Below are 25,706 nucleotides of genomic sequence, written 5' to 3'. Positions count from 1 at the left end.
GGGAATATTTCCAGGATGATTGATTGACATATCTTATTTCTAACTTTAAGCTTAATCACGGGGGAAGAAATGATTCATTTACACTTTACAGATTTTTGGAACTTGACACAACAGGAACCGGTCTTGCCCGTGCCTTTCGCCGAACAAGACAAGGTTTCTTTGGTACAAAGCTGCAAATATTATAGATCTTATATGCAAGGTTAAATTGAGTTTATTTGACTTATTGCATCTGTTGAGGGAGGGTGAACGAAAAGAGATTCAGAGAGCAGCCAAAAATCTCTTCCCATGATAAGAGGTCTAAGAGGTCCGCCAGGTTTCTCTACAACATAGCAACATTAAACTTCCAGAACTTCATCTGAGCAAGCATTACACACATTTTATTGCATCAAATATATCCACTGTTCCTCCTCACTGCTATTCAACAAAGATGATTAGGGGATTGGAGGCTAAAACACATGAAGGGCGGTTGCTGGAACTGGGTACGTCTAGTCTAGTGAAGAGAAGGACCAGGGGAGACATGATAGCATCTTCCAATATTTGAGGGGCTGCCCCAGAGAGGAGGGGGTCAGGCTGTTTTCCAAAGCACCCGAAGGCCAAGCAAGGAATAATGGATGGAAACTGATGGTTGTTGGAATTGGGTATGTCTAGTTTGATGAAAAGAAGGACTAGGGGGGACATGATAGCAGTGTTCCAATATCTCAGGGGCTGCCACAAAGAAGAGGGAGTCAAGCTATTCTCCAAAACACCTGAGGGCAGGACAAGAAGCAACGGATGGAAACTAATCAAGGAGAGAAGCAACGTAGAACTAAGGAGAAACTTTCTGACAGTTAGAATAATGAATCAGTGGAACGTCTTGCCTCCAGAAGTTGTGAATGCTCCAACGCTGGAAGTTTTTAAGAAGAGGTTGGACAACCATTTGTCTGAAGTGGTGTAGGGTTTTCTGCTTAAGCAGGGGGTTGGACTAGAAGACCTCCAAGGTCCCTTCCAACTCTGTTATTCTTTTCTGTTCTCTTCATCCCTGAAATGGATGAAATTAAAAAAAAGAAAAAACAGAGAGTGAGTACAGAGCAGACTGGTTTCTGATAGATTTCTAAAAAGTCTAAAACAATTAATGTTTTTTTTTTAAAAAATCAACTTTGTTGGTTGGGAAAAGTGATTAAAACTTCTGATTTTTGGCACCACAGACTGACAGGGTCTAAAAAATGGTGAATGGCCCTAAAATATGTCTTTCTGTAGTTGACTTGCTCTGCAGATGTGCTGATCTTCGGTTCCAAAACAGCAGTAGCAATTTTTTAAATATAAAATATCTATTTATTAGAATTTTATCCTGCCTTCATTGCTTTATAAGTAACTGAAGGTGACAAGCATATCTAATACACCTTCCTTCACCTGTATTTTCCCCACAAGAATAACCCTGTGAGGTGGGTTAGGCTGAGAGAGAACGACTGGCCCAAAGTCACCCAGCCGGCATTCATGCCTAAGGAGGAACTAGAACTCACCATCTCCTAGTGATTGGCCCGAAGTCACCCAGCCATCTTTCATGGCCAAGGTAGGACTAGAACTCACAGCTCCTGGTGATTGGCCTGAAGTCACCCAGCCATCCTTCATGCCAAAGGAGGGACTAGAACTCACATCTCCTGGTGATTGACTCAAGTCACTCAACCAGGATTCCTGCCTAAGGAGGAACTAGAACTCGTGGTCTCCTAGTGATTGGCCCAAAGGCATCCAGCCATCCTTCATGCCAAAAGAGGGACTCGAACTCACATCTCCTGGTGATTGATCCAAAGTCACCCAGCCAGGATTCATGCCTAAGGAGGAACTAGAACTCACAGTCTCCTGGTTTGGGAATTTCTCTGTGCTTAGGAAATCCTGCTGAGTTAGATCTTCGTTACCTTGGATTGATCAGCTCCAGAATGCAATGAACTCTGCAGATATCATTCCCAATCCCAAGATGAATACATATACATATACATACACACACACACACACACACACACACAAAGGGGAGGGAGGCCAAGACACAACCCTGACATTCACAATCACACTGCTGCCTTCTTTTGTATCGCTAAGCTAAGCCTGTCCTTTAGCACTCTGCAACCCTATTCTCTGGTGTGCAGAGAGAGGCTGACGCAGAGCATTTAACATGGCTGGGAGCGAAGAGAGGAAGTGAAGTGATCGAGGGAGGCTGATTATTCGCCATTAGCCACAAGGACATTCACTTAACATGTGAATAAATAAATGGCAGCCTATCCTAATGGGAATGGCCTCCGTGCACCTTACAGCGGAAAGAGAGAGGGGAAAATATGGCTTCATATTCCTCACTTATTGAATAGCTAAAGAGGGTCTTGGACTTTCTCGTGGGTGGGTGTTAATAAAAGCCATTCTCTGTTGGGCTGTGTTCTCCAAATACCCCCTTCCCTAAAAATTAAATATTTTGTTCACACTGCACTTTGGAATGTGGCTTTTATTTTGATTTGGTTTGGTTTGGTTTTTATTTTATTTTTATTTTTATTATTTTATTTTATTTTATTTTATTTTTATTATTTTTTTTATGTATTTTATTTATTATTTATTTTATTTTATTTTATTATTTATTTAATTTACTTATTTATTTTTATTATTTTAAAGACAAAGGTTAACATCTTTGCAATTTAACGAGCAACTCAACGGAAGGCTCAGTTTAAACAGGCAAGGATAGGGAATCCTCCATTTAGAACAGTTCATTTAGTGATCGTTCAAAGTTTTGACCGTTCAAAACGGTACTCTGAAAAAAAAGAAAGAATTTTCACACAAAATTCAGAAGTTCGGCAACAGGTTCATATTTATGACGGCTGTTGTGTCCCAGAGTCACGCGATTCCCCTTTTGCGACCTTCGGACGAGCAAAATCCAAATTCGCTTAACGACCGGGTTGCTCATGGAACAACTGCAGTAATTCACTTAACGACGGCAGCAAGAAAAGTTGCAAAAACGGGGCAACTTTCACTTAACCTACATCTTGCTTAGCGACATGATTTCTGGGGCTCAATTGTGGTCGTACGTCGAGGATAGCCTGTGCCTCATTTTTTTCCCCCCACTTGGCATTCAAAGCATTCAGCGAAAAAGAACCCTTGATATCTTGATTGGTTTTCCTTAGATTAAAAAGCAATCAGACTATAAGCCTTAATTTTCTTATAGCTGTTTGTTAACAGGGGGAGATAAGGCATTGCAAATCACTTGATTAACAGGGACTGCCTTTGTAATATCTTGGGTATGGTTTGAGGTGCCTGCATTTCATTATTAGACTTATCATTGTTCATTTGTAACATCTATTATTGTTCCTGATTGAAATCACACTCTTATTTTGTGATTTTCAAGCCCCAAACCTCAACTAAAAGCCGTTTTAAATAATGTACATTATTTAAAGGGTATTTTTCATATGGTCATCCTTGGCTATGTCTTTTTTTTTTCTCCTTTTGGAGACATCCATAAAATATGTTTTGGAAACACAAATCAAGGCTCGTAGTCATGTTCAGATATATCATTAATTCAAGAAAAAAAAACCCTCGAATGACAGAAAGAGAGAATTATTTGGGCCACTTGAGTCCATCCAGACCAACCCCGGAAAAGTAAATGAAAGCATTCTGACCTGGTCTTCACTTGGAGGCATTTAATGAAGGAGAACCCATCAACTGCTGGAGTAAGCAGTACCTCTTTTGAGTTGCTCTTAATTTAAGTAGATTTTCTTCCGCATCCAGTCTCTTTACAATAATCCATGCTTCCATGTCTTGCATTCTGGAACGAAAACTGGGAGTGGGTGACATCCATTTGGGTGGTCGAAGAGGCTGTTGTCCACTTCTCTCCTCCTCTTTCTCTTCATCTCAAGGCTCCACACTCACGTCTCATTCTCTCCATATTATCCTGCAAATCACTCAGGTTGGCCAAGGACAACCCAAATCAATTTCGCTGCATAAATAACCAGAAGCAATTGCTTCACTCAATATGACATGGTTCTGGCATGTGTGAGTCACACAACACAGTCACAACAAAGACACCCTGTCGTTTATGAAGAAGCGTCTGGGGAGATTACATGTTTCTACCCACCAATGAACCGCCACAGAAATCTGACTTTCACTCCCCGGCAAACTCGTAGACCAGAAATATTTGCAAACAGAGCACAGTAAATTCCAGCTTATCATAATATGAGCAGCAAGTGAATTCGCTTTCTTGTCTTCCGTTTGTTATTTTCCTTTTTCCCCTTTATGCTATGATTAAATAATAAGGTGTTCAGAATTAAGAAGTAGTTCTCGACTTACGACCACAATGGGGCCCAAATTTTGTGTTGCTAAGCGAGACAGTGGTTAAGTAAATTTTGCAAGTGAAGACAACCATTTCTCAAATGCCCAAAGAAATTATAATGGGGAGGCTCCATATAATGTGGTAAAACTGTACATTACCAAAATTATGCTTCCAGAATAGAATTAGAATAGAATAGAATAGAATTTTTTATTGGCCAAGTGTGATTGGACACACAAGTAATTTATCTTTGGTGCATATGCTCTCAGTGTACATAAAAGAAAAGATACTTTCATCAAGAATCATAAGGTACAACACTTAATGATAGTCATAGGGGACAAATAAGCAATCAAATCATATTAGGAAACAGTCAACATAAAGGGTAAGGATACAAGCAGCAAAGTTTCAGTCATACAGTCATAAGTGGGAGGAGATGGGTGATAGGAACAATGAGAAGATTAATAGTAATGCAGACTTATTAACTAGTTTGACAGTGTTGAGGGAATTATTTGTTTAGCAGAGTGATGGCGTTTGGGAAAAAACTGTTCTCGTGTCTAGTTGTTCTAGTGTGCAGTGCTCTATAGCGTCGTTTTGAGGGTAGGAGTTGAAACAGTTTATGTCCTGGATGCGAGGGGTCTGTAAATATTTTCACAGCCCTCTTTTTGACTCGTGCAGTATACAGGTCCTCAATGGAAGGCAGGTTGGTAGCCATTGTTTTTTCTGCAGTTCTAAATGCTCCAACACTGGAAGTTTTTAGGAAACCCTAAAATTGGATAACCATTTGTCTGAATTAATGTAGGGTTTCCTGCCTAAGCAGGGGGTTGTACTAGAAGACCTCCAAGGTCCCTTCCAACCCTGTTATTCTATTCTGTTATTCTATCACCTTCTACTCTACTCTACTCTATTCTATTCATCAGTGGAACAGCTTCCATCCAGAAGTTGTGGGTGCACCACTTTCAAGAAGAGAATGGACAGCCATTTGTACATAATGGGTTAGAGTCTTCTGCTTTTTTTTTTTTTTTTTTGCATTTATATCCCGCCCTTCTCCGAAGACTCAGGGCGGCTTACACTGTGTTAGCAATAGTCTTCATCCATCTATATATTATATACAAAGTCAACTTATTGCCCCCAACAATCTGGGTCCTCATTTTACCTACCTTATAAAGGATGGAAGGCTGAGTCAGCCTTGCTTGAACCTGCAGTAATTGCAAGCAGCTGCTGTTAATAACAGACTGTCTTACCAGTCTGAGCCACCAGAGGCCCTGCTTGAGCATATGGTTGGACCAGATGACCTCCAAGCTGCCTTCCAACTGTGTTATCCTGTTATTCTAACCCAACCCTATTTTACCCTAAGCTGGCATATTATAAGAACACAGCCAAAGAAGACTGGGGCCGGAATAGCTCAGGCTGGTAAAGCCTGTTATTAAGAACACAAAGCCTGCAATTACTGCAGGTTCAAGCCCGGCCCAAGGTTGACTCAGCCTTCCATCCTTTATAAGGTAGGTAAAATGAGGACCCAGATTGTTGGGGGGGCAATAAGTTGACTTTGTAAAAATATATAAATAGAATGAGACTATTGCCTTATACACTGTAAGCCGCCCTGAGTCTTCGGAGAAGGGCGGGGTATAAATGTAAACAAACAAAAAAACAAAAAACAAAGACTGAGCAGGGCCCCATCAGCCACAAAATGATAGAGATGGGAAGATAGATAAATATCTTTTGCAAAGCATAGGAGGAAGAGATGAAAAGAAAGGAACGGTTCTGAATTGAGGACCTGTAGATACAGTATGTCAGTCCCTATGTCCCATCAACCCCATATCCAATCACAATCCTTGTTGGGATGAGGTGAATTGCATTCTGATGTACCTGAAGAAAACGAGTTTGGAAGATCGAGTGTCCTCTAAGACAGGGGTTTCCAACCTTGGCAACTTTAAGCCTGGGGGACTCCAACTCCCAAGCTGGCTGGGGAATTCTGGGAGTTGAAGTCCGCCAGGCTTAAAGTTGCCAAGGTTGGAGACCCCTGCTCTAAGAAGGTGGATGGGTTTGAACCCCAGTTGGGATCTTCTCATCCAGCGAGGTGATTCTGTCTCCTGATTTCATTCTATATTCCTCCAACACATCTTGCTTTACTATGTTTTTAGGGTCCCCCCCCCAAGGTTGACTCAGCCTTCCATCCTTTATAAGGTAGGTAAAATGAGGACCCAGATTGTTGGGGGGCAATAAGTTGACTTTGTATATAGTATACAAATGGATGAAGACTATTGCCTGACATAGTGTAAGCCGCCCTGAGTCTTCGGAGAAGGGCGGGATATAAATGCAAATAAAATAAAAATAAATAAATAAAATAAAATAAAAATCTTCTCGGTTGAAGTGCATTTTTAAAATAAATGTTCTCAGAGAGCACCGATGAAGACCCATGGATATCCCCAACGGAACCCATAGGTCGCCAAATTTTTTTTAGAATAGAATTTTTATTGGCCAAGTGTGATTGGACACACAAGGAATTACAATGTTCTAAATGTTGAACCTTGATGAACATATCTTTTCTTTTATGTACACTGAGAGCATACGCACCAAGAGAAATTCCTTGTGTGTCCAATCACACTTGGCCAATAAAATTCTATTCTATTCTATTCTATTCTATTCTATTCTATTCTATTCTATTCTATTCTATTCTATGACTGTCATTGTGTTGTACCTTATGATTCTTGATGAATGTATCTTTTCTTTTATGTACACTGAGAGCACATGCACCAAGAGAAATTCCTTGTGTGTCCAATCACACTTGGCCAATAAAAATTCTATTCTATTCTATTCTAAATAAATGAGAGAAGAGAAGGGGTGACAATGGGCTGTGAACCTTGTCGTTGCATAGCTTCTTGATCCTAGCTGTGGACCTCGATTTCGACCAAGCTGGAGAAGCTCCTGGCTTGTCAATCTGAAGGTCTCAATCCCTGGCTAGTCCTCTCCTGCCCTCCTCCCCATTCTCCCTCTTTCTCTTCAAGAGCTTCATATTAGCCAGGGCGATGATGACATCAATCAGTGTCAAGTCCAGCTTCGGTGATTTATGAATATGCATAATGAGCTCTCACCTTTCAAAAGGACCAGCTAGGAAAATAATTGATTGGACAGAGAAAGAGCAGCCAAGGAAACAAGGTAAAGGAGGCAGGTGAGGCTAAAAGCTTCCCCCGCCCCCCTAGTTATCTAGGGCTAACCATCGACCTGGCTTGTCTTCTGAAGGAGAGAATTCCAGATTCTCACATTGAAAGCAGATGCATCAATCCCAAGGGATAATATTCATAGCTGCCCTTTGAAAGCATGGTGGAACGTCCAACATCCAACCAGGAGAACATTGGCAGCCTAGATTCAAGGATCTGAGGCCACCAGAAGATGAAGCCCTGGCAATGTGGTTCACTTGTACTCCACTCTTTGGGCAGTCCTAAGGGCCAGCCGGTCAGGAGGCGGCATTGCAGGATGACTTGTGATTTGTAGAGGATCCAAGCGACAACAGCGCAAGACCTGGTTGCCTTTAGCATAGCCACAATTGCATTTAAGCCATTTCATTGTGGGCCTTATTGGGTGGTTTCAAACACTTTACTTCATGATCATATCTGATGTCCACGTAGTGCCTCTGATGTGGGCCAACAAATTTAGCCCTAAATGAGGGCTAAATTCTGGGGCTTAAAATCACAATTGGAATTCTGGTATTGCTTTGTATCAGTACAAACAGCTGTTTCTTTCTTTCCTTCCTTCCTTCCTTCCTTCCTTCCTTCCTTCCTTCCTTCCTTCCTTCCTTCCTTCCTTCCTTCCTTCCTCTCCTTTCTCCCTCCCTTTCTTTCCTCCATCCATCCCCTTCCTTCCTTCTTTCCTCCCTCCCTCCCTCTTTCACTATCAAGCTCTTCATTTCTTCCTTCCTTCCTCCCTCCCTCCTTCTCTCCCTATCAAGCCCTCCCTCCCTCCCTCCTTCCCCTTCCTTCCTTCCTTCCTTCCTTCCTTCCTTCCTTCCTTCCTTCCTTCCTTCCTTCCTTCCTTTCCCCCCTCTCTTTCTCTTTCTCAAGAATTATACACACATCACCAACAACTAAAATACTGTTATCCATGGTCATTAGAGAACATTTATCTCTCATGCCGACAGTAATTTTTCAACCTACATGAGCAAGATATTGAGGGATCACCCTTTTGCTCCCAGTCAGTCCCCTTAAGGCAAGGGTGGAATGTTGTGATCCTCTAGATCTAGAATGCTGTTGAACTAAGTCTCCCAGGCTAGATCCATGAGGAAGGATACTAGGGGATGTAATCTAACAAACCTGAGAAGAACTCAGTAAAAGAGAAAAATAGAAAACCAAGAGAAGAGAAGCGAGGAGGAGGAGGAGGAGGAGGAGGAGGAGGAGGAGGAGGAGGAGGAGGAGGAGGAGGAGGAGGAGGAGGAGGAGGAGAAGAAGAAGAAGAAGAAGAAGAAGAAGAAGAAGAAGAAGAAGAAGAAGAAGAAGAAGAAGAAGGTGGTGGTGGAGGAATTATATTAGATTGAAATCTCTTAGGAATAATAGAAATGAAGAAAAAAAATGGACGGGTCTGATGATAGAACGATGGAATGCTTTCTGCACCAGTCAATCATAAACCTTGCCCTGTGCTAACCAGTTCCTAATTCAGAACACTTCCACTGTGATCAAATGTGATCAAATCTTGGCGATCAACTAAACCAAGATCAAAAGAAAAACAGGAAATGAAAAGCCAAGAAAACCATTTGCCAGTTATATCATCATCCATATGGTAAGCAACTGCACCAAAGGTCAACCATTCTGCCCGACAACTCAGGGTAGATTCTTCTGTAACTAGTTAAGTTCAGGAGATGGCCAGAGAAGTCCTGAAATGGCAGAGAAGACGAATTAAGCATTTTATCTCCCCAAAATGAGCAAACCATTCTCTAATTTCTGTCTCCCTGCATGCAAAACCAGAAAGAACTTGCAGAAATTCAGAATTGCAGGTACTTTAAGCTCACACCCGTAAAGTAAACCTTTAAGAGGGGGAAGAAGAAAAAAAAAAACCAAGAAAAGAATTCATCTACTTTTACAAAACTTGAGGATTTCAGAGGTGGTTTATCAGCCTCTTGCAACCAGGCCTATAAATAAAACATTCCTATCACCCTGACCTCAAAATGTCAATACTGCCACCCCATCGCATTTGCATAGTTTGCAGTGTCTAAACTTGAAGCGTGTCAGCAGCCTAGGAGCTCCGGTCTCTTGGTCTTATCTCTTAGCATCTAGCAGCCATTTCGCTCGGGCGGTGCTTCTGTGCAACCGTGTGCGCATTTGGAGTATAAGGGAGAGAAATCATCTGGAAGGTTCCCCCTGGTCCTTCAAATAACCAGCCTTTCCCATGTGCCCACTTTCTACAGGATTGTACTGCGGAACCCCTCAAACTCAAAGAAATATCTTCCTATCTTTTAAAAATAGTTTTTTTTTTCTCCTCTCCTGCATCCTCTCCTTCTCCTTCTTCTCCTTCTCTTCCTCCCTCCTCCTTCTCCTTCTCCTCCTTCTCTCCTCCCTCCTTCTCCTCCTTCTCTTTCTCCTTTCCTCTCCTTCTCCTTCTCCTCCTTTTCTTTCTCCTTCTCCTTCTCTTTCTCCTTCTCTTTCTCTTTCTCCTTCTCCTTCTCCTTCTCCTCCTTCTCCTTCTCCTTCTCCTTCTCCTTCTCCTTCTCCTCCTTCTTCTCCTCTCCTCCCTCCCTCTTTCTCTTTCTCCTTCTCTTTCTCCTTCTCCTCCTTCTCTTTCTCTTCAAGAGCTTCATATTAGGCAGGGCGATGATGACATCAATCAGTGTCAAGTCCAGCTTTGGTGATTTATGAATATGCATAATGAGCTCTCACCTTTCAAAAGGACCAGCTAGGAAAATAATTGATTGGACAGAGAAAGAGCAGCCAAGGAAACAAGGTAAAGGAGGCAGGTGAGGCTAAAAGCTTCCCCCGCCCCCCTAGTTATCTAGGGCTAACCATCGACCTGGCTTGTCTTCTGAAGGAGAGAATTCCAGATTCTCACATTGAAAGCAGATGCATCAATCCCAAGGGATAATATTCACAGCTGCCCTTTGAAAGCATGGTGGAACGTCCAACATCCAACCAGGAGAACATTGGCAGCCTAGATTCAAGGATCTGAGCCACCAGAAGATGAAGCCCTGATAATGTGGTTCACTTGTACTCCACTCTTTGGGCAGTCCTAAGGGCCAGCCGGTCAGGAGGCGGCATTGCAGGATGACTTGTGATTTGTAGAGGATCCAAGCGACAACAGCGCAAGACCTGGTTTGCCTTTAGCATAGCCACAATTGCATTTAAGCCATTTCATTGTGGGCCTTATTGGTAGTTTCAAACACTTTACTTCATTATCATATCTGGTGTCCACGTAGTGCCTTTGATGTGGGCCAACAAATTTAGCCCTAAATGAGGGCTAAATTCTGGGGCTTAAAATCACAATTGGAATTCTGGTATTGCTTTGTATCAGTACAAACAGCTGTTTCTTTCTTTCTTTCCTTCCTTCCTTCCTTCCTTCCTTCCTTCCTTCCTTCCTTCCTTCCTTCCTTCCTTCCTTCCTTCCTTCCTCTCCTTTCTCCCTCCCTTTCTTTCCTCCATCCATCCCCTTCCTTCCTTCTTTCCTCCCTCCCTCCCTCTTTCACTATCAAGCTCTTCATTTCTTCCTTCCTTCCTCCTCCCTCCTCCTCCTCCTCCTCCTCCTCCCTCTTCTTCTCCTTCTCTTTCTCCTTCTCCTTCTCCTTCTCCTCCTTCTCTTTCTCCTTCTCCTTCTCTTTCTCCTTCTCTCCTTCTCCTTCTCCTTCTCCTTCTCCTTCTCCTCTCCTTCTCCTTCTCTTTCTCCTTCTCCTTCTCCTTCTCCTCCTCCTCCTCCTCCCTCCCTCTTTCTCTTTCTCCTTCTCTTTCTCCTTCTCCTCCTTCTCTTTCTCTTTCCTCCTTCTCTTTCTTCTTTCCTTCCTTCTTTCCTCCCTCCTTCTCCTCCTTCTCTCCTCCTTCTCCTTCTCCTCCTCTTTCTCTTTCTCCTTCCCCTTCTCCCTCTCCCTCTCCCTCTCCCTCTCCTTCTCCTTCTCCTCCTTCTCTTTCTCCTTCTCCTTCTCCTTCTCCTCTCCTTCTCCTTCTCCTTCTCCTTCTCCTTCTCCTTCTCCTCCTTCTCTCCTCCTCCTCCTCCTCTTTCTCTTTCTCCTTCTCTTTCTCCTTCTCCTCCTTCTCTTTCTCTTTCCTCCTTCTCTTTCTTCTTTCCTTCCTTCTTTCCTCCCTCCTTCTCCTCCTTCTCCTCTCCTCCCTCCCTCCCTCCCTCCTCTAGCCCATCTTCAATTTCTAGTTATCACTAGAGCAGTGTTCCTCAACCTTGGCCGCTTTTAAGATGCATGGACTTCAGCTCCCAGATCAAAAGAAAACAGGAAATGAAAAGCCAAGAAAACCATTTGCCAGTTATATCATCATCCATATGGTAAGCAACTGCACCAAAGGTCAACCATTCTGCCCGACAACTCAGGGTAGATTCTTCTGTAACTAGTTAAGTTCAGGAGATGGCCACAGAAGTCCTGAAATGGCAGAGAAGACGAATTAAGCATTTTATCTCCCCAAAATGAGCAAACCATTCTCTAATTTCTGTCTCCCTGCATGCGAAACCAGAAAGAACTTGCAGAAATTCAGAATTGCAGGTACTTTAAGCTCACACCCGTAAAGTAAACCTTTAAGAGGGGGAAGAAGAAAAAAAAAACCAAGAAAAGAATTCATCTACTTTTACAAAACTTGAGGATTTCAGAGGTGGTTTATCAGCCTCTTGCAACCAGGCCTATAAATAAAACATTCCTATCACCCTGACCTCAAAATGTCAATACTGCCACCCCATCGCATTTGCATAGTTTGCAGTGTCTAAACTTGAAGCGTGTCAGCAGCCTAGGAGCTCCGGTCTCTTGGTCTTATCTCTTAGCATCTAGCAGCCATTTCGCTCGGGCGGTGCTTCTGTGCAACCGTGTGCGCATTTGGAGTATAAGGGAGAGAAATCATCTGGAAGGTTCCCCCTGGTCCTTCAAATAACCAGCCTTTCCCATGTGCCCACTTTCTACAGGATTGTACTGCGGAACCCCTCAAACTCAAAGAAATATCTTCCTATCTTTTAAAAATAGTTTTTTTTTCTCCTCTCCTGCATCCTCTCCTTCTCCTTCTTTTCTTTCTCTTTTCCTCTCCTCCTCTCCTTCTCCTCCTTCTCTCCTCCCCTCTTCTTCTCCTTCTCTTTCTCCTTTCCTCTCCTTCTCCTCCTTCTCTTTCTCCTTTCCTCTTCTTCTCCTTCTCCTCCTTCTCTTTCTCCTTTCCTTTCTTCTCCTTTCCTCTCCTTCTCCTTCTCCTTCTCCTCCTCCTTCTCCTCCTCCCTCCCTGTTCTTCTCCTTCTTTCTCCTCCTCCTCCTCCTCTTTCTCTTTCCTCCTTCTCTTTCTTCTTTCCTTTCCTTCTCTCCTTCTCCTTCTTCTCCTCTCCTCTCCTCCCCTCCCCTCCCCTCCCCTCCTCTAGCCCATCTTCAATTTCTAGTTATCACTAGAGCAGTGTTCCTCAACCTTGGCCGCTTTTAAGATGCATGGACTTCAGCTCCCAGAATTCCCCAGCCAACATGGGAAGCTGATTTCGGGAGCTGAAGTCCGACCCGTTTTAAAACCTGCCAAGATTGATGCTGGCTGGGGAATTCTGGGAACGGAAGTCCACGCATCATAAAGTTGCCAAGGTTGAAGAGACACTGCTCTGGATGATAAATGCATGGTTTCAGCATGACAGTCGAGGCCAGCTTGTTCCATTCCCTGACCTTTTGATGTCCATCATAATTCATGAACCGAATCTATATTATCAATAGGCCTCTTCAGGGTAAAGCACATGTGGGCTTTGCAAAATCCACGCATTTCTTCCTTGGGATTGATCCCATTCAGAAGTCAGCTAACGCATGGGAGCATTCAACGAAATCACACTGCTTCTTCGTCATCCTTGAAAAAAGCATGCAAGGAGAGTTTCTTTTCATTAATTCATTTTACTGCCTTGCTGACTACCAGGGATGCTCAGGGATACTTCACGAAACTCGAAATCGAACACCGGACCGAACGTACAACCAAAGCAATGGGCAACCATCACCATAAAAAAACAATTCAGAACATTGAGACTGATTTGCCAGGAGCAAATATGACGTTTGGGCGACTAGCGCTATGAAATTGAGAGGTGAAAAGGCGCACCTAAAACAAAATACTGATTTTTGCTTTTCCAAGGGAGAAAAAAAATAAAAGGGGGGGGGAGGGGCAGATTTCAGATTTGAGGTGCTTGGTAATCTTTTAAACCAGCCTTTTTCACCTGGATGCTCACCAGAAACGCAATTCTAACAGAATTTCTCATGAACGTAAGGAGATGCAACAATCAGAATTCCTTAGTAATGTAAACGATGGAGCCAGACCCTTCCCCATCAATTCTGGCATGTCTAAACACCCAGAAAACCCCGCTTCCCTTCACACGGATAACACCACCTAGCCTGGGAATGAAATGTCTGCGAGAAAACAGTCAAGCTCAGATTCAGCCAAAAGGGATTTATCTTGGAAATTCTGGGAATCCAGACGCCCAGATCTTCTGGAAGAATTCTGGGTGAGAAAAGTCCTTCAAGCGAACTTGTCTCCTTTATAAGCAAATGTGGTTGACAAAGAAGATCACTGTCAACTTTCCATGATCCTTCAGAACTCAGACCAAGTAGGGTCTTGACAAGCAGAGCGAAGACACCTTCTTTTTTTTTTTTATAAAATAATTTTTATTAAACTCTAAATTTTTAAAAACAAAATAAAGAAAAGGAAAAAAAAAAACAAAAAAACAAAAACACACCTTCAAACGACGGCCACTCTCCATCTGCGGCGTAAATGTGATGTTTCCCAAACAGGCTTTCTCAAGTTTGACAATTTTAAGATGTGTGGACTTCAACTCCCAGAATTCCACTAGTAACATCCTCAGTGGCAGGGAGTGCTTCCTGTATACAGGTAGTCCTCAACCTACAAACAGTTCGTTTAACGACCGTTCAGAGTTACAACAGCCCTGACAAAAAGCGACTTGTGACCATTTTTCATGCTTACAACCACTGCCTATAAACTACATAAACAAAATTCAGACACTAGGCCACTGACTCATATTTATGACAGTCCCGGGGTCACATGATCATGCGGTCAAAGTCAATGGGGCAGCCAGATTCTGTTACTAACTGAATAATTGCAGCAATTCACTCAACACTTCTGTCAAGAAAGGTCGGAAAAAGATCCAATTCTACAGAGGAATTATTGAGTCTGTCATTTGCACCTCTATAACTGTCTGGTTCGGTTCTGCAACCCAACAAGAGAGACACAGACTTCAGAGGATCATTAGAACTGCAGAAAAAATAATTGCTACCAACCTGCCTTCCATTGAGGACCTGTATACTGCACGAATCAAGAAGAGGGCCGTGAAAATATTTGCAGATCCCTCGCATCCTGGACATAAACTGTTTCAACTCCTACCCTCAAAACGATGCTATAGAGCACTGCACACCAGAACAACTAGACACAAGAACAGTTTTTCCCCGAAGGCCATCACTCTGCTAAACAAATAATTCCCTCAACACTGTCAGACTATTTACTGAATCTGCACTACTATTAATCGTTTCATAGTTCCCATCACCAATCTCTTTCCACTTATGACTGTATGACTATAACTTGTTGCTGGCAATCCTTATGATTTATATTGATATATTGACCATCATTTGTGTTGTAAATGTTGTACCTTGATGAACGTATCTTTTCTTTTATGTACACTGAGAGCTTATGCACCAAGACAAATTCCTTGTGTGTCCAATCACACTTGGCCAATAAAAATTCTATATATATATAAAAGGAAGCAAAATTCACTGAACAACTGTCTCACAGAAATGTTGGGCTCCACTGTGGTCATAAATCAAGGACTACATCCAGTGGTGGGATTTAAGTCATTTAACAACCGGTTCTCTGCCCTAATGATTTCTTCCAACAACCAGTTTGCCAAACTGCTCAGAAAGTTAACAACCGGTTCTCCCGAAGTGGTGCGAACCGGCTGAATCCCACCACTGACTACATCTATACAGTAGCTTGCCTTGCCAGTGATAATAGGGGAAGAAATGACCAAATTGACTGAATGACCAAAGCACCTCCTCTCCAGCCGCCAACTCCCAGATAAGCAGGGATGAACACCAGACAAACAAGCAGAAAACAACATCTTAATCCTAATAATTAAAAAAACAACTACTACCAGGGAGAAAATTACACTTCCGCCAACATTGGGCAAGGCAAGCTACTGTTTACAGACAGGGAGCAAACCCTACACCCACCGCTGGCACTGGTGATGTTAGCTAGTTGGGCAAACATTCAAGCTCAGAGAGGACCAAGGACCCCATGGTTCGATTCCCAGCTGTGTGGATTCTCTTCCACTGGAGACTTAAGAAAAGTTAGCAGCCAAACTTTCTTGGGGGGTGGGGGGAGAGAGACACCCCTTCCCCGCTCTATCTTTTGCAAGGACGATGAATACCCCTCTTTAAAATACCAACCCACCAGAGAGATTAAAACGTGTGGCATATCCCCCCCCACAACTCTTTCTCCTAATGTCCTTCTCCAACCAGATGTCCCGCGGGAGAAGGGGGTGGGGGGTGGGAAAGGCTAAGAAAATCGATCGCCCACAAACACCGAATAATGGGATCCTTGGGGTGTCGGGGCTCAGATCGGAGCGACTTTCGTTTTCCAACCCACTCCCCACCCGGCGTTTCCCACCACGCCCCCGCCTTCGCTTTTTCCACGCTTCCCTCCCGCTGGCAGAAAATGCAGTCGGGCCGGTGGGTCCAAACTCGCTTTCTTGGCACCGCAAAAAAACAAAACAAAACCCGAGAAAAAAGTATAGCCCCCCCCAGCTTTCACAAAGGGGCATCCCTATGCAATTAGGGGAGGGGGATGCAAGGGAAACTAACTGTTCTTTGGAAAAGTAGCGCGGCCGGGCAAACTTACCTCGGAATCCTTTTTTTTTCTCCCCCATCGTCTGGAGTGGGTGAGACTTTACTTCCGAGTAAACGCGGCCGGCTTCGAGGCGGAGGAGCTGCGACCCCCCCCACACACCAATCAACTCAAACCCCCCCTCCACCCCGCGGCCAAGGAGGACGTGCCGTTTTCCGCCTGCAGAGCGCGCTCCCGATCCAGGTTTTTCTCCAAAGCAGAAGTCCGAGGCTGTATAAGAGGTAGCGGATTCCAATTCGCCTTTCACTTTCTGAGATTTCTTTTCCTTTCCTCTCCCCCCCTCTCGTCCCCCCCCCATTTTTTCCCCTTTCAATGAAGGAAGGAAGGAAGGAAGGAAGGAAGGAAGGAAGGAAGGAAGGAAGGAAAGAAAGAAAGAAAGAAAGAAAGAAAGAAAGAAAGAAAGAAAGAAAGAAAGAAAGAAAGAAAGAAAGATTGACTAATGGGTGTAAAAGAACCACAGGAGAGAAAAAGAGGCCCCTGCGCAGCCCGCCAGACCCCTGCGGCTCGCTCCTCTTCGCGCAGACCTCTTTCGAGGAGTGGGCGCGGAGGAGGGGAAAGGGGGAAAAAACAGAAACGAAGAGAGCCCCCTCTCTCTCTCCTCTCTCTCTCTTTCCTCTTTCTCTCTTTTTCCTCTCTCTGTTTCTCTCTCTCTCTCTCTCTTCTCTCTCTCTTCTCTCTCTCTCTCTCTTATCTTTCTCCTCTTTCTCCTTCTCCTCTCTCTCTCTCCTCTTTCTCTTTCTCACTTTTCCCCTTTTTTCTTCCCGCTCTGACCCCCCCGCTTCCCTCCCCCTCGCCAAACCTTGCGACTCCTTAGCCTTAGAGACCGCCAGCCGGGTTTGGGACTCCTGACCCAACAACCCGCCCCACTTCGCATCAACTCACTGATCCTCCGCACCCCGAAAGAAAACAAAACACACAAAAAACCGAGTGGGGGGGACCTAGCGCCTGGCTTTCACAGACCCCCCCGGGCCCCCTCCCTCCTCAAAATTACTTTGGCTTTTGCTAGAACCGAGTTGCGCGTTTGGCCAGACAGGAAACTTTAATGGCACCCGTCCCCACGTTTTCAAACAAAGTTCAGTTCTGATCAGACACAAGGCTCTAGTGATCCTTAAAGCGATGGGGGCGTTTAAAAGCAGGGGATCCCCTATTCTGAAACGCCTGCCCCAAATCAGAAGGAAGAATCCTCCCCTCTCCGCAGACAGTCTCTCTCTCTCTCTCTCTCTCTCTGTGTCTTTCTTCTCTCTGTGTCTCTGACTGTCTGTCTGTCTGCCCTCTCTCTCTCTCTCACTCTGGTCTCTCTCTCCCCTCTCTTTCTCTCTCTTTCTCTCTCTCTCCCCTACTCTGTCTGTCTCTTTCTTTCTCTCTTTCTCCCTCCATCTGTCTGCCTGTCTTTCCTCTCCTCTCTCTCTCTCCTCTCTCTCTCTTCTCTTTCTGTCTCTCTTTCTCTTTTCTCTCTTTCTCTCTCTCCCCCTCCCCCTCTCTGTCTCTCTCTTTCTCTCTCTCTCACTCCATCTGTCTGCCTGTCTCTCCTCTCCTCTCCTCTCCTCTCCTCTTTCTTTTCCACAAAGCCATGACATACACACACATATATACATACACACACATACATATATACATACATACATGTATATTGTATATTGCCTTAGAAAAATGCAGTTTGTCTTCTCCAAGTGTCAAAGGACATTTCCCCCCCCTCAAAATAAATGCAAATCCAGTTCCAGCTGGTCTCAGAAAAAGCGTAGTCAGTGGCAACAGTTTATTAGCCAAAAATATATAGATATAGATATACTTTCTTGTACAGTTTGGGTCACACAGTTATGTACATTTGGGCGCGTACATTTTGCTCTATTTACAAAAAAGAAAAGGAAGGTCTGATTTCTCACCCCTGGCTTCACCCAAAAAAAAAAATACTTCACGAATTCAGCTAATCCAGATGAGTTAACCGAAATGGAGTTCTGCCCCTCACACACACACACACAAACACACACACTTGTTTGTTCCATTTAATACACAGACATGTGTATGAGCTGTAACTATACAGATAATTTTATTTTACAACCATTAGAACAATAATTAAAAAAAAATTAACTAGGATGAGGACAACGCTGATAGAACCATAGCTGCATCGAGTTGATTCTGAGGCCTACAAGGAAGGGGGAAAAAAAAAGATACAGAAAATACAGATTTGGGTACGTGTAGATTAAATGCCAATATATCTCGTTCTTTGCGTTTGAGCTAATATTAGCGAAATGCTAATCAAGGTTTCCTGGGATACTGGCAGAGTTTTCTTTCTTAATTTAAATTTATTGTGGAATTAGCATTTGAAGGGGGAGAACGACATCTCCCTCGGCCCCTCAGCCATAAAATAAAACCATGGGCCAGTCTTGAAGGCGTTGGAATGCTTTTAATTAATTCGGCAATACCAGATTAATAGGACTCCACTTTTACAGGGGCACCAATGTATTCTGGACCAAACCCTTCATTTAAAATGATTTTGATTATGAAAATGCAGAATGCCACACAATTTGCAGCTACTTGTTAGCTTCCCATTTTTATTATTATTATTATTATTATTCTCTGAGTGTACTTGCATTTCTCTTTTCTGTTTTCAAGAGATTCATAAAAATCCCTGCCAGCTCACTTTTTCTGATGTTAGTAGACTAAACCATGCTTAATTCTATTGTATTATGCCTACATTGTATATACATACCCACAGAAGTTTAAAAAAAAACCAACACATATTTTGGAGCTTTGAAAAAGGGCAGCAGCCAAAATGTTTTGTTTTTAGACTTAGATTTGGGTTTGCTTATTCCTGCTCATTTATATTGGTTTAAGTGGTTAATTATAATCTAGCCTAGCAGCTTCTTTTTCCACAGGCACATTTTCTAACCAAGTGTTGAATCTTTATCTGATAAACCACTTTTTAAAATATAGTCCATTTGGAGCTGCATTATGAACTGGAGGCAATTTATTCTAACAACAACAAAAATCAAACCCACCTCCTACTACGCACATATTCACACATCTCTACGGCTCCAGAGTAGAGAGGTTTGTGTTTTTTTTAAAAAAATAATTCGAGACATCAACATTTGTTGAGAGTAATTAGACTTAAAATCACTAAACGCAGATTAAAGTACAAAATTTAGGGGAGGGGGGGCAAAGCGCCCCTTTCCTAACAATCCCTAATACGATCTTGATTGCCTGCTTGCAAGTAAATTGCAACCGCTTCCCTGACATTTTTGCTTTTGGTGAAGTTAGGGGCTGAGTGGCAACCCGGCCAATTCAATTCCAAACGAAACCGATTTTCTAAGCCAATGCACCCGCTCCTTCACCTCCTCCCCCCGCCCCATTAACTTTCCCTTTTCATATATCTGCTCATCTAGGAATAGATAAACTCTTACCGCCTCTGAACTGGCTGGAAAGCTGTCTTTATTAACTTTTTCTCTACATCCAAGGCACTAGATCGATCTAAAACAGACGAAAGCAAACAAACAAAAGAGAGAGAGAAAATTCCTTTTTGTGTCTGTGTGTGTATGTGGTCGTCGTGGCCGTGTTGTAAAGCACCTTGGATTTTTTCCCCCCTCCTCCTCCTTCTTCTTCTATCCATCCCTGAGTTCATCTCATTCTTTTTAAGAACTTCATTCGGTGCTTTGGCCAAAGCACCCGACCAATTAACCGCCACAACAATATAACATCTAGTCCACAATTCCCAAGCCTCCCAGCCCATCCTGTTCTTTAATTCCACTTTCTTCCTTTTTTGATTCCCTTTTCTCCTTTCTTACTATTCAAGGCCCGCTCAATTGCCGAGCCTTACGTCCGAGGAAGGGGCTAGGCTCGCATGAATAAGGGAGTAAAAAACTTCTAAGAGCCCCCAGACCTTCAAGCCAGCGCGGGGCTTGGATGCAAAGCAAATAACAGACACCTTTAGGTGCAGAGTCAGAGAAGGCAGCCACAAGAATTATCCGCAAGGGAGAAAAAAAAAACACAATACACACCATCAGCAGCAAGGAAAAATCTCTTTTGGACTACAGAACCCAGCTTCTGGTTCCTACCCCTCTTTTTGAAAACTGACTGTGCGGGGGGGGGGGCTTTTTTTCCAATCCGTTTTTCCTCTCTCCTCGTTCGAATTCATTGCTGACACGAACAACAAACGAAGAAAACTCCTGAAACGGACCAGAAGCTTGGCATGGATAAACCCAGCCAAGCTTCCCCCACCCCCCCGACTTTTTTCCCCCGGACACTTTAGGCGAATGGATTTAATCTGGGTTTAAGGGAAGATTTTTTTTTTCCACCCACAAAGATTCTTCTCGGTGCTCCCCACACCGACTGACTTCCCCAACTTCTTCAAATCGTCTTCTGCAATTTCCCCACTCCCTGTTTCTCTCTCTCTCTTTTTTTTAAAAAAACCCCTATTGGTGTATTTATTTGGGATATCTTTTTTTTTTTTTTTTGCTCTTCCCCGCCTCCAGGTCCCCAGCTTCTAAGCTGGGCACCCTATTCCTGGCTTGGCTGGGTTCGCACGACCTACTTGCCCGCGCCCGCCCTGACCCGAAGCGAGGTCCCTCGGATCTTCCTCGCAAAATTCTCCAGTCTTGCCCGACCGACAGAGCCCCCCCCCCCAGCCCAGAGCTGGATCCGCACATCAAGCTAAACCAAGGGAGAGAATGACTGTTTGGGGGGCTTAGCAAGTCGTGGGAACGCAGCCAGCGAGGATCCCGCGTTCAAGGCGCTTGTCTTCCCCAAAAAACAAAACCGTCCGCGGGCCAAACCCGGTAAACAATCCAACGTCCCATCTTCCAGCCCCCACTTCCGACCCCAAATCTATTTCAATTCGATTGAGAGGGAAAGGATGAGCGGTTGACATGCCCGCAGAGAACCAAGGGGCCTCCACGCCCCTGCCCATCCCCAACAAAGCATCTTTCCAGCTTGCCCACCCTCCCACCCGGTGGATGGTTTAGCCTCTCTCTCTCTCTTCCCACTCCTGTTTCTCTCTCTCTTTTTTTTAAAAAAACCCCTATTGGTGTATTTATTTGGGATATCTTTTTTTTTTTTTTTTGCTCTTCCCCGCCTCCAGGTCCCCAGCTTCTAAGCTGGGCACCCTATTCCTGGCTTGGCTGGGTTCGCGACCTACTTGCCCGCGCCCGCCCTGACCCGAAGCGAGGTCCCTCGGATCTTCCTCGCAAAATTCTCCAGTCTTGCCCGACCGACAGGGCCCCCCCCCCCCCGCCCAGGGCTGGATCCCCACATCAACCTAAACCAAGGGAGAGAATGACTGTTTGGGGGGCTTAGCAAGTCGTGGGAACGCAGCCAGCGAGGATCCCGCGTTCAAGGCGCTTGTCTTCCCCAAAAAACAAAACCGTCCGCGGGCCAAACCCGGTAAACAATCCAACGTCCCATCTTCCAGCCCCCACTTCCGACCCCAAATCTATTTCAATTCGATTGAGAGGGAAAGGATGAGCGGTTGACATGCCCGCAGAGATCCAAGGGGGCCTCCACGCCCCCTGCCCATCCCCCCAACAAAGCATCTTTCCAGCTTGCCCACCCCTCCCACCCGGTGGATGGTTTAGCCTCCTCTCTCTCTCTTTCTCTTCCCCACTCCTCTCGCCCAGTGGTTACCTGTTCCGCAGGCTTCCGCGCTCGGCGCCTGGTCCGCCGGTCTGGAAAAAGCCGCTAGAGCCGCCGCCGCCGCCGCCGCTGCTGCTGCCGCCGCCGTCGCGGGCGCCGTGCTGGAGTTGCCCCCCGCCAGTCCCAAGAGATGGGGTGTGTTCAGCAAAGTCAGCGGGTGGGAGGCGTGAGGGGGGGCGGCAGAGAAGGACCGTCCCGACCAGCCGGCGAATTTGCCCAGCGGACAGGCGGAGACCAGTCTGTGCGCGGCGCCCGGGGCGGATTGGGGAAGGCATTGGGGGGCGTTCGGGGGAGACCCCCCTCCTCCTCCACCTCCACCTCCTCCTCCGCCGCCGCCAGGGGGCGATTTGCGCGAGGGGTTATCCGGGCTGGTAGCCGTCTCTGCCAAAGACCAGATCTTGGGTTTGGGCGGCTGGAGGGGTTGGGGAAGCGGGCTGGGGCTGCGGAGAGGCGGGGGTCCCGTCGAGGCGCGCCGCCGCGCTTCCACCGCCTTCAGGAAGCGTTCCTGAGCGCCGGCCAGCTCCTCGAAGCCGTCAGAGCTCTCTCCCTCCTCCTCCTCCTCCTCCTCGTCTTCCGACGTGTCGAGCTCCCGCGGGGAAGGCAGGCGCAGCGCCGTCGGTTGCGCGCCCTCCTGATCCGCGCCCGCTTCCCGGCCCTCTTCCTCTTCCTCCTCGACGTGCAGGAGCAGCTGCCCGGCTTGGGCCCCGGCTCCGGCCGCCGCTCCGATGCTCTCCGAGGGTTCGCTATCGCTGTTCTCCAAATCGATCTCCTCGTCGTCCGGGTCTCGCTTCTCGCCCTCGCCGTCCTCGCTGCCGTAGGTCGTGCCTTCCTCATCCTCGCTGCGGCTGCGGGGCGCCCAGGTCATTTTGTTCTCCTTCTTGAGGCGGCGCCGGGCGTTGGCGAACCAGGTGGAGACCTGGGTGAGGGTCATCTTAGTGATGATGGCCAGCATGATCTTCTCGCCCTTGGTCGGGTAGGGGTTCTTGCGGTGCTCGTTCAGCCAGGCCTTCAGCGTGCTGGTGCTCTCGCGCGTGGCGTTCTTGGGCCTGGACGGGTCGCCGAACTGATACTGGCCGTAAGGGTAGAAAGCCGGATGGGGGGCCGGGAAAGCCGCGGCTTGGACGCCCGGGCTATCCTTCAGCTCATACTGGGCGCCCTGAGCGATAGAAGGGAAGGAGAGAGAAAGCAAGTCAGAAGCAGGATACACACACACCGTTTCTTGCAAAAATACACCCCCCCTCCATCACTGGTCGGTGGATCCAACAAACTCTGCAAGGACCCCTATTTTATCCAAAAGCAACCGCTGGGAAATCTGGGGCTGCCTTCACACAACTCCTCCGTCCCCTTTCTTGGGATTCACCCATTTCCTCTTCTCCCCCCCCCCAAGGTTTGTTTTAACGCGTCCGGCAGTAAACGAAGCAGAGGAGGGGAAAGGGGGGGGGGCTGGATTCGCACGGTGTCTAATCACCTCCCTGCAAAAGGGTGGGGAAAAAACCCAAAACAAAACCCCAAGCCTAAAAAAAAAACAAAAAACGGCGGCCAATAAGTTTTAGCAAAGGGGCTTGTAAGAGAAGCCAAGCAGGATCCGGCAACTGATGGGCGGGGTGGGTGGGTTGTTGGAAGGCAGTTTTTTAACCAAGGAATCCCACGAGGGTTAAAAAGAGATTCTCCCCTGAGCTACGGGTCTCCGGGTAAGAACCGAAGAAGCTTCTTGGGATGAGAAGCGAAACGTCTTCAAAGAAAAAAACACCAGAAAGTCTTGGTGGGGGGGAAGAGAAAGCCCCTTTTGGGGTCTCCGGGGAAGGTTTGGCTGGAGTCTGGAAGGGAGGGAATTTCAACCGTAGTCTTAAACCCCCCTCAGCTCTTTCAAACGCTTTTCCTGAAGCTCCTCGCAGGCCCTTTTTTCACAGTCGACATTCTGGTCGGGACGGGAACAAACCATTTTCTAAAAAGTAGGCTTCGTTTCTCCCTCCCGCCCCCCCCCGCAGAAAAAAAAGTTTAAAGTTGGTCCTGGGCTGGAAAAATAAGGGTGAAAAGAAAAACCCTCCAGCGAGCGCGTCGGGATATGAATTTAAAAAGGAGAAGGCGGCCCTGGAAAGGTTAGATTTTTTTCCCCCTTTTTCTTTTAAGGCTGCTTCCCATTTCTGAAGGAATAAAAGGAGGAAATCACACCGTCTTGAATCTGCCAGAAGTCTGGCCACGGCGCTTTTCTTGTGACCCTTTTGCATATTGTGGAGGGGATAAATTCTATTAAAGCTGCCCAACAATGCGAGGAGCTGTCAATCAAAACCCTCCAGATCTGTTTTTCGGTCTGCTTCCTGTATATGGGTAACTAAGGGCGAATGGCGTATAGGTGTTCAGATTTTCCTACGGCAAAGCTGTTCTAGGCCTCTAAATCTTTTTCTTTCTTTCTTTCTTTCTTTCTTTCTTTCTTTCTTTCTTTCTTTCTTTCTTTCTCTCTCTCTCTCTCTCTCTCTCTCTCTCTCCCTCCCTCCCTCCCTCCCTCCCTCCCTCCCTTCCTTCCTTCCTTCCTTCCTTCCTTCCTTCCTTCCTTTTCTCCCTCTCTCTGTCTTCTCTCTCTCTCTCTCTCTTTCTGTTTCTTTCTTCCTTCTCTCCCACTCTTCTCTCTCTCTCTCTCTCTCTCTTCCTTCCTTTCCATTTAAAAGCATTTTAAACAAATCAAACAGCAGCTCTCCAACTTTTTTCTTCCCGACCCTTCTATTCGGGAAATCAAATCCGCCCGAACTTTCCTCTTTCATATTATTTCTCTCGCCTTCCTAAAAGGACTCTTCCTATTTCTTTTTTTATATATGTGCCATTTATTCATCGATACGAAGCGAATAAAATCCGGGATGTTTAAAAGTTTGGCTAAACTATTCAAGAAAGCTAAGCCTTTGCCCTATTTTCATAGACATTTAAAAACCCGATTCCCAACTCCTCGGGGAGGTTTTCCTTGCCGGTTGATGAGCAGGAAAGCAGCCGAACTTCTCCGGTGAGCGCCCCTAAGGTGGCTCTTTTCCCCTCTTCCTACGGCCTCCGATCCCCTCCCTTAATTTCACCCCACCCCACCGCCGGCCCAAAAAAGTCGAAGAAGCGCAGAAAGATTCCCAGTCCGGGAAGGATCTGAAAAACGGCCCACCAAACTAATTGGCTTGAAGATCCGGTTGCTAGTTTTTAAAAAAGCCGAGAAAGAGGAAAAGCGGCGGCGGGGGGAGCGAAATCGCTCCTCTGTAAAACCAGGAGGGTTTTTCTCCCCCCCCTTTTTTTGCACTTAAAAAAAAAGAAGGAGAGGAGAAAAGAAAAAAAGAAAGAAAAGAAACTGAAGCTTTGCAGATTGGCTCGCCTGGTGAGGAAGCCAAGGCGAGAAGGATCGGGTCCCCGCTCATAGCTTTCCCTCTTCAAATCCGCTCCCCGTTTTTGCAAGTTGCAAGGAAAGGAACGGGGGTGGGGGGGATGGGGGGGAGAAAATCAGGGTTTTGGGGAGGGTTCGGGAGAGGAAGGGAGGCGCGTTCTTTTCCTTACCAGCTGCGGGAAGATGGGAAGCTCGGCCGCGTAAGGCAGGAAGGCCCCGTAGCCGTGAGCAGCCGCGGCTGCCGCGTAAGGCGCGCCGTACATGGAAGATAAAACGCCGCAGAGCGAACCGGCCGGGCTGAGCTCGGCCCCGTTGCGAGAACCGCCGCCGCCGCCGCCGTTCCCTTGGCGGTCCGTCGGGTAGAGCGGGCGGATGTACTGGTAGCCCAACTGGGAAAATGCCATGGCGGGGAGGG

At 45.9% G+C, this 25,706-nt stretch overlaps 1 protein-coding gene across 2 annotated transcripts; it reads right to left on the bottom strand.

The window, feature by feature from the left end:
• LOC131184020 (iroquois-class homeodomain protein IRX-3-like) lies at nucleotides 1-25,706 on the bottom strand. 2 transcript variants are annotated; one of them, XM_058154907.1, is made up of 4 exons: nucleotides 25,462-25,706; nucleotides 21,931-23,095; nucleotides 19,716-19,782; nucleotides 1-1,018 (listed from the first exon to the last, which is right to left on the bottom strand). In XM_058154907.1, the coding sequence occupies exons 1-4, from the start codon at nucleotides 25,693-25,695 to the stop codon at nucleotides 994-996; spliced, it is 1,491 nt and encodes a 496-aa protein (XP_058010890.1). In that variant the 5' UTR covers nucleotides 25,696-25,706; the 3' UTR covers nucleotides 1-993. The 2 variants fall into 2 exon arrangements, with proteins under 2 accessions (XP_058010890.1, XP_058010889.1); XM_058154906.1 differs by lacking the exon at nucleotides 1-1,018 and adding an exon at nucleotides 18,338-18,457.

This window comes from Ahaetulla prasina, chromosome 12 (genome assembly GCF_028640845.1).
Source record: "Ahaetulla prasina isolate Xishuangbanna chromosome 12, ASM2864084v1, whole genome shotgun sequence".
Classification (NCBI taxonomy): Eukaryota; Metazoa; Chordata; class Lepidosauria; order Squamata; family Colubridae; genus Ahaetulla; species Ahaetulla prasina.
This window is presented reverse-complemented; position numbering and strand designations above follow the sequence as displayed.